General features: G+C 45.1%; 1 protein-coding gene across 4 annotated transcripts in view; it reads right to left on the bottom strand.

Moving 5' to 3' along the window:
• COL14A1 (collagen type XIV alpha 1 chain) overlaps nucleotides 1–14,037 on the bottom strand; it is a 699,289-nt gene that overhangs the window by 439,504 nt on the left and 245,748 nt on the right. For all 4 annotated transcript variants that reach the window (XM_069621559.1, XM_069621558.1, XM_069621560.1 and 1 more), the window contains one exon: nucleotides 5,639–5,800. In XM_069621559.1, the coding sequence (XP_069477660.1) occupies nucleotides 5,639–5,800 (162 nt within the window). The remainder of the gene's footprint in view (nucleotides 1–5,638; nucleotides 5,801–14,037) is intronic.

Genomic DNA, 14,037 nt, shown 5'->3' with positions numbered 1-14,037 from the left:
TGTGTTGTTTTGCTTCCAAGACAAACGTGTTGCCCCCTGAGCTATTCCCCCCTCAAGGATTGATGAATGCATAGATGGGCAGATGTATGGATGGATGTATGGGTGGATGAGTCAGGATGGACATGAACCTATATATGCCTGTATTTATGGATGGATGCATGATGGATTCATTGGAATGGATGTCTGGATAGGTGAGTGGAGATGGATGGATGAGTTGGTGTGGATGGATGGAAAAAGTTGTATGAAGATGTATGATGGATGGACAGACAGGTGGACATTTTGATTTCTTCAGCACACATACTTGGCATGCAGGAGTTGCGGTACCAAAACATTTTTAACACGCGGCTGTTGCAAATACATTTCTAAATGTACTTCTGCAAATTCACACGTTATAAAATAATGAATAATAACCCCGCATTATAGAATATTGCAAGTAATATACAATACAAAAATAGACATTTAAATGAAGAAAGGAAATGCATTATTTTGTGTTTTTGTCTAAAAATATTAAATTGTAACCACATATATGTTTTAGCTTTAAATATGTGTTCCTCGTTTATTATTGATTTATCAGTCCCCCCACACCGCCACCACGTAAACTCAGAACCCTTTATTTTGCACTCAGCATTTTTGATGATCAATTCTAAACCTACTAATCCTCCTATCCATCCCCAGCGGAGGACCTTCTGTCTCGGGGACACTTCTAAACTTCCTCCTCGCACTTCACTGCCACAAACAGCACAACTCCTTGACAGAAGTGTTATTCCTGAATCTTTTCATCTATCCTTTTTTTAAAGAAATGTTAAAGTCTTTCTTGAATTTCTTGCTTGGATATTTTCAGATTATTCAGTAGTCTTCATTTTCTGGAGTTATTTTTTACTCTGTGACAAACAAAAGAACAGCCGTGATAATCGACAATAGAAGCGAAGGGAAAAACTGAAGTAGAGCTCTCTCCTGAGATAGTTTGTCCAAGTATATGCTCATTTCTTTCTTTGGTCTGGCTTAACATTTGATGAAAGATCAAATCAGAAAATAAATTCCTAGGTGATGAAGGGGCGCTCAAAGGTGTCTATGAGGGGCTCTGCAATCTAGGATTTATCACTACTCTCCTCGTCCGTGTCAGCAGTATTGAGGGTCTATCCGGCCATTCACAGAATGTACTCAGACCTCACGTTGACTTACACCTGGAGAAGGCTATTTGATTCAAAAGAAATTACTCTAACACTGACTTACACCTAGTAAGGGTAACTCCAAATAGGCCAGGAGCAAGTTTACACATCATACATTTTTTGTGAATCGACCCTTGTGTATATAAAGTGTAAAGTAGCATAATTGATTCTTTATGGAAGTCAAATGTGGACTTGTGATGTTCAATGTAATCTAGATGTCTTGGAGGGATCACTATGGACGAGTGTTTAAGGTTTGAAATTTCTATATAGCTCGAAGCTGCTCCCCTTGAGCTGGCCTTACTATCTCTGAACTCTGTTCACTTAGCAGCACTGGTGGATTTAGAATAAGAAAAACTCTCTCCCTCATGCCCAAATGCCTCTCTAACATGGCACTAGTTATGCTGAAAGATTGAGATAGCCTCGTCCACGAGACCAGTAAGGACAAGGTAAGGACAAGGTATGTCAATCAACTAAAGATGCCAAAGACAAAAAGATCAAGAGGAGCAGGTTCCAGTTTTCCTTCAGTCGCAGTGAAACATTGGAACTCCCTTCCGCCCAAACTGAGAGTAGAGCCTCCTACTGGCCTTTTTAGAAAGCCCCTAAAACCTGGCTTTTCGCCTAACAGGTTTACCCTGGTGCTTGACACCCTCGTCAATTTCAAATCAAATCAATATGCTTAAGTGTAACTGTTTACAACAGCGCCCTGATGCCCTTGGACGCTTTACAAATGTAAAAATAAATGAATAAATAAAGAAAAAGCAGCAAGGGACCAAGCAGAGAGTCTGATGAATTGTATCGACAGCGAATTACGCCTACAGTCAAACGTAAACTATTTGGTTTAGAAATCACATCAGTCAAGTTGCGTTTGAATTTGAATTTTTTGACCGTGTTGACCGTGATATCCCAATGATATATTCACAATGGAAATCTTCAATGAAATATGAAAACAAATAAGAAACAGAGTAAAAGAGTGAAAAAAATATATCAAAGCCATGAGCTAAAACTGCATTCCAACCAATTTATCTGGGATTTAAATTGGATGAGTTTCTCACAAGTGCTCGAGATTGTTTCACGAAAATGTATGCTAATCTGTCCATGAAAAGCGATCTTTACACTTTGTGCCACTTTGTCAATCTATGAATTTACATGGACATAAACTAAATAGACAGCTGTGTTTTAATTAGACAATTTTAATTGCTAAAATACCTTGATATTATTAAAAGGGGAATGATATTAGTCTATGGTTAAATATATTTCAGTTTTGAGTGCATTATTACATTGTGATGTTAATGTATCCTGCATCTAAATAATTACTGTGATATCCGATACATAATGTATTTAATTAATTACTGAAATATTTGCTGTCTTTCTTTTTGGATGCTACCCTATTTGTAAACTGTAAATCCGATACAAAATATCCTTTTAACAAAAAAAAAGTATTTAACAGACTGAGTGCAGCAGCAATATAAGAGTAGAAACAACAGTCAACATATCTGCAATAGCTCCTGTTCATCCTCCCCAAAGCAATATACACAACTACAACAAATCTCTAGCCGTCAGACCCACGCCGCCCAGCATGGGGCCCACTACACGCCCAACCCAGTCACTACAACCAAAATCACCTACGACGAGATGGTTCCGCTATTAACGCCAGAACCTTCTCTACATACTCTACAAAAGTCATCCACGTAGCTACATATTTTCTATACCAGCCCTCAAACATTGCAGTAATCGTTTCACCCACCAGGATGTCCCAGACCTCGATCCACCACATTATGGGTATGGGATCCTCTATACATATAAATTTAGTGACAACACCTCCCCCCAAAAAATTATTCACATTTCCACAATTCCAGAGCATTTGTATCAGGGAGATCTCTTCAGAACAAACCCTCCAACAAGTGGAAGAATACATCACATTCATGGTGTGTAGTCTTTGTGGCGTCAGATACCACCTGTAACACAGTTTGTATACGCACTCTCTATCCGCTGCACCTCTACTGAGTTATATATGCATGCCCATATACAATGCCATACATGGTCATTGATTTCCACCCCCCAGCTCCTGCTCCCATTTAACCATACACGGTAAGCACTCTGTAGGGTCCCCCTGGACAGGAATTTGTACAGAGTATAATCTATCCTTTTTAAAAACAGGTAACCTAATTGTTTGTAGGGATTTTATAGCTTTTAGCAAATAAAGATATTGGACTGGCCTGCCAAAAATGATTGTATTTATGCCAAACAACTCATTTTGGTAATAATGACTTATCGAAGAGTGCTCAAATATCCATAACTATCCATATGTAATTTATTATGACCAATATAAAAGGAAGTGAAACATGTTTAATATCTGCCTCTTCCCTCTTTTAACAAGACATCATGTTGAGCGCTCCTAGACCTGCATAGTAGTTACCTCTAAAGTTTCATGTGCTTTAAGAAGGGTATAAGATAATAAAAAGGGAACTGCTTAAAGGAAGCCATTCACTTCACTTCTGCGGATCCATGTAACCACCCGAGGCCACAGTAGCATTATTTTCTTAAAACTCTAAATCAAGGTTGTCCAACTCCAGGCCTTGAGGGCCGGAAACATGTTGGCTTTTCAGGATACCCCTTATTTATATTCAAGAGATGAATTTGGATACAATGTTTCTAAATGTATGTACATTTCTTCTCATGAATATTAATGAGGGGTATCCTGATAACCTGTCAAGATTCCGGCCCTCGTGGCCTGGAGTTGGACCACCCCGCGTCTAAATGGATGCTAGCATTGAATATTGATGGCAAACGATGGGCACATATTTGGGAAAGAGAGGTGTGAACATAAAATTTCAGATGATAATACCAACGAGAAGGGATGGAAGGAGAAATGAGTCACACCTCGAAGCAATGCAAGATGCTACCAAACTCAACCCGTGTGGCACCTTAAACTCACTGTCCATTGCAAAATCTCGAAGTGACGCAAGAAAATGGTTGTTGGAGGCTTGCATTTTCTATAACCGCAGGCGCAATACACCCCAAAGATCGTGCAGAAAACAGTGGCTTCCCACATGTTCGGCACCAAAACAGGGTGGTGCCTCCAAACCTGAATCTAGAGCTTAAGGAAAAGAGCAGTGTGAGAACAGTGCACCCGTTAAAGACAGCGAATGTGATCGCAGTGTCTGAGGGGGCAGGGTTAGCGACATGTCCCAATTGGTCATGAAACAAATCAGTGACTAGCCTGGGCAGGTATCATGTTATATTGCGAGAGTTTAAGTGGCTGGTTCACAAAGAGGTTCCTATGAGCAATTCTGAGTTACTCCCGCAGAGAGTTTTCCATTCACAAATAAGTTCCTATGAGCAATTCTGAGTTACTCCCGCAGATAGTTTTCCATTCACAAAAAAGTTCCTATGAGCAATTCTGAGTTACTCCCGCAGAGAGTTTTCCATTCACAAAGAAGTTCCTATGAGCAATTCTGAGTTACTCCCGTAGAGAGTTTTCCATTCACAAAAAAGTTCCTATGAGCAGTTCTGAGTTACTCCCGCAGAGAGTTTTCCATTCACAAAGCAGTTCCTATGAGCAATTCTGAGTTACTCCCGCAGAGAGTTTTCCATTCACAAAGCAGTTCCTATGAGCAATTCTGAGTTACTCCTGCAGAGAGTTTTCCATTCACAAAGAAGTTCCTATGAGCAATTCTGAGTTACTCCCGCAGAGAGTTTTCCATTCACAAAGCAGTTCCTATGAGCAATTCTGAGTTACTCCCGCAGAGAGTTTTCCATTCACAAAGCAGTTCCTATGAGCAATTCTGAGTTACTCCTGCAGAGAGTTTTCCATTCACAAAGAAGTTCCAATGAGCAGTTCTGAGTTACTCCCGCAGAGAGTTTTCCATTCACAAAGCAGTTCCTATGAGCAATTCTGAGTTACTCCTGCAGAGAGTTTTCCATTCACAAAGCAGTTCCTATGAGCAATTCTGAGTTACTCCTGCAGAGAGTTTTCCATTCACAAAGAAGTTCCTATGAGCAATTCTGAGTTACTCCCGCAGAGAGTTTTCCATTCACAAAGCAGTTCCTATGAGCAATTCTGAGTTACTCCCGCAGAGAGTTTTCCATTCACAAAGAAGTTCCTATGAGCAATTCTGAGCTACTCCTGCAGAGTTTTCCATTCAGTTTTCCATTCACAAAGAAGTTACTGTGAGTATCCATGACTTACTATCGACGTACTTCTGCTACGTAAATCAGGAGTACGTGAAAGTTATATAGTTACTTTTGTGTGAATTGAAAAACAGTCACTTTTGTGTGAATTGAAAAACACTTTTTAGGAGTACATTATTTCAACTATTTTATTCAGTTAATAGCAATAGAGATATATTTATAGGTAAGTGAAAGTAGATCAGAGTAAGTTTTTTGTGAACCGTCCTCTTAGCATTTTTGAAAAACGTCAAACAATATAATGTTGTGTTTCCAGCGACTCCACTTTCTTCTTTGCTTACCTCGAATCTCCCGCTCCTGCTCCTCGACTCTGGTGCAGACGGTCTTCGTCAGGCTTTCCACAATCGTGTGCATGATGTTGAAGTCGGCCACATTGTAGACGTGGCTGCTATCGGGCTCTGAGCCGATCTCCTTCAGTTCATTGATGTCAGCATTTTTCACGCCTTACAATTGGCAAAGGACAGGTGAGAGTTACTCACTTAACTGTGCAGTACAAAATACATGGTACAACAGACAGTAGGACAACCAACATTTCATAATGGGAAAATGTTATGTAAATTAACTGAACAGGCATTAGTTAATTCGTTCATGTGTGTTACGCATTTCTCAATACTGTACACTAGTTGCTTCTCATTGCCCTTCTATTGCATTATTAAATACACATTACCTAATGTAACTTTTATATTGTAATTTATTATAAAAATAAATACATTAAATAAATAAATAAATAGATGCACATTATGAAACACATTAGTCATGAATTAATGCATTCAAAACGAGGTGGTGAAACCATCGACACACTGGTATTATCAATACTGACAGGAGGATATCTCGATAGCAACATGCTTGCTTTGGAAGCAAGACGACATGGAGCAACACAGGTTCGATCCCCGGGTCCGCGCTTAGAAACCCCTGGGTATTAAGGGCGTTATAAATAACCTATCATAATACTCTGCAATGTGCAAAACAGCCCCAATGAGATTGGTCCCCGCCCCAGGATCCCCCCATCCCCGCCTGATGGGTTCCTCTGCCTTCTGCATGACTAGGATGAGACAATATGAAAAGACTGGTGTCCTCATTTCTCACTCACTCGGTCCTGGTTATCAGAGTTTTACCTCATTCTAATACTCAGAGTTTCACCCACGACACCGGGCTACCCTCAGTCTCCTATGGTGTTGGTCCCCTCCATTCCCCACCTGCTGCCATCTCAGAGCCTCACTGAGGTCCCCTCTCTGCACCCAGCTCAGGGCTCCGAGAAATGCCGGCCCGCTCACTCACAGCGCCAGTTCCCGGCATGATGCCGTCGGCACGCTCGTCGGCCTGCCTCACTCCTCAGTTGCTCGCCTGTCCTTCCTCTAGTGGAATGAATAGCTTGGGACTGCAGCGCCCCATGAAGTCTGGTCTGGTGCACTGATAGCTCTGAACCCACCGGCCGGGGGCTTTACCAGCTGGTACGAGTGCTGGGTATGTTATGTTATATGGCATTTGTAAAGCGCCTACTACCATTGGTAGGGCCTCAAAGTGCTGTTAAAGGCTCTCTTCCACTTGGTCCTTTAAATTAGTCCTCGGGCCCTCACCAGCTGATCAAGCCACCCGACTCTATACTATTATTTAAGTAAAGAAAGCCCTCCTTACCAACATGGGGTGATTCTATTAAATGCTGACGTCTTTATTTATTTATTTAGACATTTGTATAGTGCACCCAGCCCGAGGACATCTGGGCGCTTTTCGTACATATGACCAACACCTTCTGCTTTGTCCTTTCTCTTCAACATATTAACTATGGCATTGCCAAAGTCTGGCAAGTCGTCACCAACACCTCTCGGTCTGCCTTGTTCTCTTTCCACCGAGTTGCCTCCACACTAATTTGGGACAGTTTTATTGTTTGCTATTGATGACTAGCACGCCCAATGAATACTGCCAATCACGCCACTTTCTTAGCTCAGTGTCATGGCATTCACCAAGTTATTCTCCCAGTCACAGTTCAAGAAAACAGACTGGAAAACGCCCATGGAATGTACACCACCGACAATGAGCACAATAGGGGCTCCCGGGTCTGACACTCTACAAGAGAGGAGAAGAATTCCAGCTCTGCCAGCCAGAGAAACTCATTCGCATCATCAAGGAGATGTTCTGACAAGCGGAACGCAGGTGACATTCCTTATTACTGCATCATCTCTATGGCACCTCCACGCGTGTGCGCAGGAGGCCAAAGCAGGCTAGAGCTTCACTCAGGAAACATTTATTGTCGTGCGGCCATTTTGAAATAGGAACGCCACAGAATTGAAGAAGTAAATCGTGTTAGTGGGGCTCAGACTACACCCGATGTCCAAGATATAATTAATTACACCCTAACTGTGAGAGAATGGCCATCCGCTTGGGTTCCCCTCACACAACGAAGCTCATTCTTGGTTGGGTGAATTAATCAATGGCTCTGTTTCCAGTCTGTATCCGCATTACACAAACTTTGCAAGTGCAATTTGTACACTACAGGCACAAGGACACAAAGGGCCTCATTACACGGTAGGCGGTAAGGGTTTACCAGTACTGGTAAGGGCACCGGTACTGGTAAACCCTTACCGCCTTACTACGAGGTCCCTTTGCGGGACCCGACCTTAACGGCTGGTGTAGACCAGCCGTTAAAGTTGGGACCCGCAAAGGGACCTTGGTGCTAATTACGGTACCGCAATTTGGCGGTACCGTAATTAGCCCCTTCCCCATTCCCATTGAGCCCTATGGGGCAAAAATGGGAATGGGGAAGGGCCATGGAGAAAGGGGGAATTACCGCCCCGCCAACCTTGGAATAGGGTGGTAATTCCCCTTTTCTCCATGGTAGTACTGGTATCGTACCGGCGGCAACCATGGTGCTAATAGCACCATGGTTTACCGTATAACGTGTAATGAGGCCCTAAATATGGAACTAAGAACATCCTAATGCCTCCTGAAACTTTAGGACAACCACCTTCGGTTCCGGAAGCACCTTAAAACCTTCCTCTTTGCTTCTGCTTTCTCTCCCCTTCTACCCTGCTGAATTCCTGGTTGAAACTGCACTGGTTACCTGGACACCCTCCTAATCTCGGGCCACGGCCCCTCCAGTTGCACACCTGCACTGCCTCCCTGGCAACCCCCACACCTGGGGACTGTTTTTCTGTATCCCTACAGTCCCCCTACCAGCACTTATGTCTGCACTTACCTTGCACTTACCAACAGCTGGCCGTTTTCTTTTATTTATCTTATTTATTCTAGTATCCCATTTACTGCACTTTCCCCTCCCCCATCCCCCACGCACTTTTCCCCTTCCCCCTTCCCATGCACTTGCACGATCTGAATGACACCTGGCCTAGTAAGATCGCTGTCTGTCTGCCCTCTGTTCCCCCTCCCTTGCCTCATAGCACCTTGAAACACTTGTGTATAGGTGCGTTATAAATGCCATATCATATCATATCTAATGCACAGTTCTTAAAGAATCGATTTTCAGGATGTAAGCTGAAAATATAGAAGTTCGGGGGTCATATCAACAGCAGTGTTTGATGAAATGACAAGGCACAGGGGGCTTAGTCAATGCTGGTAATCCCACAAGGTATCCTTACTCAAAGCTTTTAGGAATAGAAAAACTGAAAAGACTCACACATGCGAAAATTCCATTCCTGGGAAGTTTCATAATTTGAAAAAAAGGGCCAGATAGTAAGTCCTGAGCCAAGCCCTGCAGGGGCCTCAGCACAGAAGGCTGTTCCACAACTGCACCACCAGGGCAAACAGTTTCGGAAGAATAGTATTTTGCGCTAGTCCTAACACTGTGTACACTTGCACGTGCATCGTGCAAAGTTCCTGTAATGAGGGCCAGGTGGTCCGGTGGCATCAACGGTGCAATAGTGCGAGGATGGTGTTAAAAAAAATAAGGAACTGTATGGGGAACGGACGGTCGATGTCACATGCATTAAACAAAGATTGTCAAAGGGCAATCGGCTTTTGCTGCTATTTTGCAAGAGCAGCTTCAGGCGCCATAATACACTTCCTTACACGTCTAAAAAATAGCAATAAAATGTCCCTCATTACAAGTGATAAGAGTCATGAAAGTATTCAACGCAGAACGAACACAGACTTCAAGCCGAAAACTAGAGCAAAACAAACACTGTTCTGTCAAGCATAGGACATCTGGGACTTTGCTCATTAAAATGACATAACAGACAATGGGCCTCATTCCGAGGTGGGCGCAAATGGATACCGGGCACTGTTAAGGACATCGGTGTCGGTAATCCCTTTGCGCCCTACTACGAGTTCCCTTAGCGGGTCCCTTCCTTAATGCCTGGTCTTACCAGGCGTTAAGGAAGGGCCCCGCTAAGGGAAATCAGAGCAAATAACGGTACCACAAATTGCGTTACCGTTATTAGCTACTCCCCCCTTCCCATTGAGCCCTATGGGGGCTCAAATGGGAATGGGGAATGGTTTGGTGAATGGGGACTTACCGGTCCCGTCAAGGTCGGACTGGACAGGTAAGTCCCCATCTCACCAAACCGGACACGGAATCGGTATAGGAGGTAGTCATGGCGCAAATAGCGCCATGACCACCATCATACTCGGAATGACACCCAATGGTCACCTTTCAGCCAATCACAATTCAGAAAACATACAAAAGAAGGGAATAATGGCACATTGCTGAGGTGGAGGTATACTCATACAAAGTTGCCATCTGCCACTATCCATAGCAATTATTTTTGGCTAGACTAGCTCACTAAAATGGCACCCATGAGCCAGAATCTAAAAATGTTACACAAGTAAATGTACTATATAGTAAAAAGTTAATCATAATTCTGCATCACCAGCGTAGGGACAGTTCGTGAGTTGTCAGGAGAAGAGAACACCTACTCCAGAAGTACTGTGGCAAGAGACAGAGGGTGAGCAGTGTCAGGAGAAGAGAACACCTATCCAGAAGTACTATAGCAAGAGACAGAGGGTCAATAGTGTCAGGAGAAGAGAAAACCTACTCCAGAAGTACTATACCAAGAGACATAGGGTCAGCCGTGTCAGGAGAAGAGATCACCTACTCCAGAAGTAATGTGGCCAGAGACAGAGGGTCAGCCGTGTCAGGAAAAGAGAACACCTACTCCAGAAGTACTGTGGCAAGAGACAGAGGGACAGCCGTGTCAGGAGAAGAGAACACCTACTCCAGAAGTACTGTGGCAAGAGGCAGAGGGTCAGCAGTGTCAGGAGAAGAGAACACCTACTCCAGAAGTACTGTGGCAAGAGGCAGAGGGTCAGCAGTGTCAGGAGAAGAGAACACCTATCCAGAAGTACCGTAGCAAGAGACAGAGGGTCAGCCGTGCCAGGAGAAGAGAACACCTACTCCAGAAGTACCATGGCAAGAGACAGAGGGTCAGCAGTGTCAGGAGAAGAGAACACCTACTCCAGAAGTACCATGGCAAGAGATGGCAATAGACAGAGGGTGAGTAGTGTCAGGAGAAGAGAACACATATCCAGAAGTACCGTGGCAAGAGACAGAGGGTCAGCAGTGTCAGGAGAAGAGAACACCTACTTCAGAAGTACTGTGGCAAGAGGCAGAGGGTCAACAGTGTCAGGAGAAGAGAACACCGACTCCAGAAGTACTGTGGCGCGAGGCAGAGGGTCAGCAGTGTCAGGAGATTGAGAACACATATCCAGAAGGACTGTGGCAAGAGATAGAGGGTCAGCAGTGTCAGGAGAAGAGAACACCTACTCCAGAAGTACTGTGGCAAGAGACAGAGGGTGAGCAGTGTCAGGAGAAGAGAAAACATGTCCAGAAGTACTGTGGCAAGAGATAGAGGGTCTGCAGTGTCAGGAGCAGAGAACACCTACTCCAGAAGTACTGTGGCGAGAGTCAGAGGGTCAGCAGTGTCAAGAGAAGAGAACACCTACTCCAGAAGTATGGTGGCAAGAGACAGAGGGTCAGCAGTGTCAGGAGAGGAGAACACCTACTCCAGAAGTACTGTGGCAAGAGACCGAGGGTGAGCAGTGTCAGGAGACGAGAACACATATCCAGAAGGACTGTGGCAAGAGATAGAGGGTCAGCAGTGTCAGGAGATGAGAACACCTACTCCAGAAGTACTGTGGCAAGAGACAGAGGGTGAGCAGTGTCAGGAGAAGAGAAAACATGTCCAGAAGTACTGTGGCAAGAGATAGAGGGTCAGCGCTGTCAGGAGAAGAGAACACCTATTCCAGAGGTACTGTGACAAGAGATAGAGGGTCAGCAGTGTCAGGAGAAGAGAACACCTAGAACACCTACTCCAGAAGTACAGAAGTACAGAAGTACTGTGGCAAGAGATAAAGGGTCAGCAGTGTCAGGAGAAGAGAACACCTGCTCCAGAAGTACTGTGGCAAGAGATAGAGGGTCAGCGGTGTCAGGAGAAGAGAACACCTGCTCCAGAAGTACTGTGGCGAGAGGCAGAGGGTCAGCGGTGTCAGGAGAAGAGAACACCTGGAACACCTACTCCAGAAGTACAGAAGTACTGTGGCAAGAGATAGAGGGTCAGCAGTGTCAGGAGAAGAGAACACCTGCTCCAGAAGTACTGTGGCAAGAGATAGAGGGTCAGCGGTGTCAGGTGAAGAGAACACCTGCTCCAGAAGTACTGTGGCAAGAGATAGAGGGTCAGCGGTGTCAGGAGAAGAGAACACCTAGAACACCTACTCCAGAAGTACAGAAGTACTGTGGCAAGAGATAGAGGGTCAGCAGTGTCAGGAGAAGAGAACGCCTATTCCAGAAGTACTGTGGCAAGAGATAGAGGGTCAGCAGTGTCAAGAGAAGAGAACACCTACTCCAGAAGTATCATGGCAAGAAACAGAGGGTCAGCAGTGTCAGGAGAAGAGAACACATATCCGGAAGGACTGTGGCAAGAGATAGAGGGTCTGCAATGTCAGGAGAAGAGAACACCTATTCCAGAAGTACTGTGGCAAGAGACAGAGGGTCAGCAGTGTCAGGAGAAGAGAACACCTACTCCAGAAGTACTGTGGCAAGACACAGAGGGTGAGCAGTGTCAGGAGAAGAGAACACATATCCAGAAGTACTGTGGCAAGAGATAGAGGGTCAGCGGTGTCAGGAGAAGAGAACACCTATTCCAGCGGTACTGTGACAAGAGATAGAGGGTCAGAAGTGTCAGGAGAAGAGAACACCTTCTCCAGAGGTACTGTGGCAAGACATAGAGGGTCAGCGGTGTCAGGAGAAGAGAACACCTATTCCAGAGGTACTGTGACAACAGATAGAGGGTCAGCAGTGTCAGGAGAAGAGAACACCTGCTCCAGAAGTACTGTGGCAAGAGATAGAGGGTCAGCGGTGTCAGGAAAAGAGAACAACTACTCCAGAAGTACTGTGGCAAGAGGCAGAGGGTCAGCAGTGTCAGGAGAAGAGAACACCTAGAACACCTACTCCAGAAGTACAGAAGTACAGAAGTACTGTGGCAAGAGATAGAGGGTCAGCAGTGTCAGGAGAAGAGAACACCTGCTCCAGAAGTACTGTGGCAAGAGATAGAGGGTCAGCGGTGTCAGGAGAAGAGAACACCTGCTCTAGAAGTACTGTGGCGAGAGGCAGAGGGTCAGCGGTGTCAGAAGAAGAGAACACCTAGAACACCTACTCCAGAAGTACAGAAGTACTGTGGCAAGAGATAGAGGGTCAGCAGTGTCAGGAGAAGAGAACATCTGCTCCAGAAGTACTGTGGCAAGAGATAGAGGGTCAGCGGTGTCAGGTGAAGAGAACACCTGCTCCAGAAGTACTGTGGCAAGAGATAGAGGGTCAGCGGTGTCAGGAGAAGAGAACACCTAGAACACCTACTCCAGAAGCACAGAAGTACTGTGGCAAGAGATATAGGGTCAGCAGTGTCAGGAGAAGAGAATGCCTACTCCAGAAGTACTGTGGCAAGAGATAGAGGGTCGGCAGTGTCAAGAGAAGAGAATACCTACTCCAGAAGTATGGTGGCAAGAGACAGAGGGTCAGCAGTGTCAGGAGAAGAGAACACATATCCAGAAGGACTGTGGCAAGAGATAGAGGGTCAGCAGTGTCAGGAGAAGAGAACACCTACTCCAGAAGTACTGTGGCAAGAGACAAAGGGTCAGCAGTGTCAGGAGAAGAGAACACCTACTCCAGAAGTATTGTGGCAAGAGATAGAGGGTCAGCAGTGTCAGGAGAAGAGAACACCTACTCCAGAAGTACTGTGGCAAGAGATAGAGGGTCAGTGGTGTCAGGAGAAGAGAACACCTATTCCAGAGGTACTGTGACAAGAGATAGAGGGTCAGCAGTGTCAGGAGAAGATAACACCTTCTCCAGAGGTACTGTGGCAAGACATAGAGGGTCAGCGGTGTCAGGAGAAGAGAACACCTGCTCCAGAAGTACTGTGGCAAGAGATAGAGGGTCAGCGGTGTCAGGAGAAGAGAACACCTACTCCAGAAGTACTGTGGCAAGAGGCAGAGGGTCAGCGGTGTCAGGAGAAGAGAACACCTAGAACCTACTCCAGAAGTACAGAAGTACAGAAGTACTGTGGCAAGAGATAGAGGGTCTGCAGTGTCAGGAGAAGAGAACACCTGCTCCAGAAGTACTGTGGCAAGAGATAGAGGGTCAGCGGTGTCAGGAGAAGAGAACACCTGCTCCAGAAGTACTGTGGCGAGAGGCAGAGGGTCAGCGGTGTCAGGAGAAGAGAACACCTAAAACACCTACTCC

This window comes from Ambystoma mexicanum, chromosome 5q (genome assembly GCF_040938575.1).
Source record: "Ambystoma mexicanum isolate Mex_15411 chromosome 5q, UKY_AmexF1_1, whole genome shotgun sequence".
NCBI lineage: Eukaryota > Metazoa > Chordata > Amphibia > Caudata > Ambystomatidae > Ambystoma > Ambystoma mexicanum.
The sequence above is the reverse complement of the archived record's forward strand: the minus strand, read 5'-3'. Positions and strand labels throughout refer to the sequence as shown.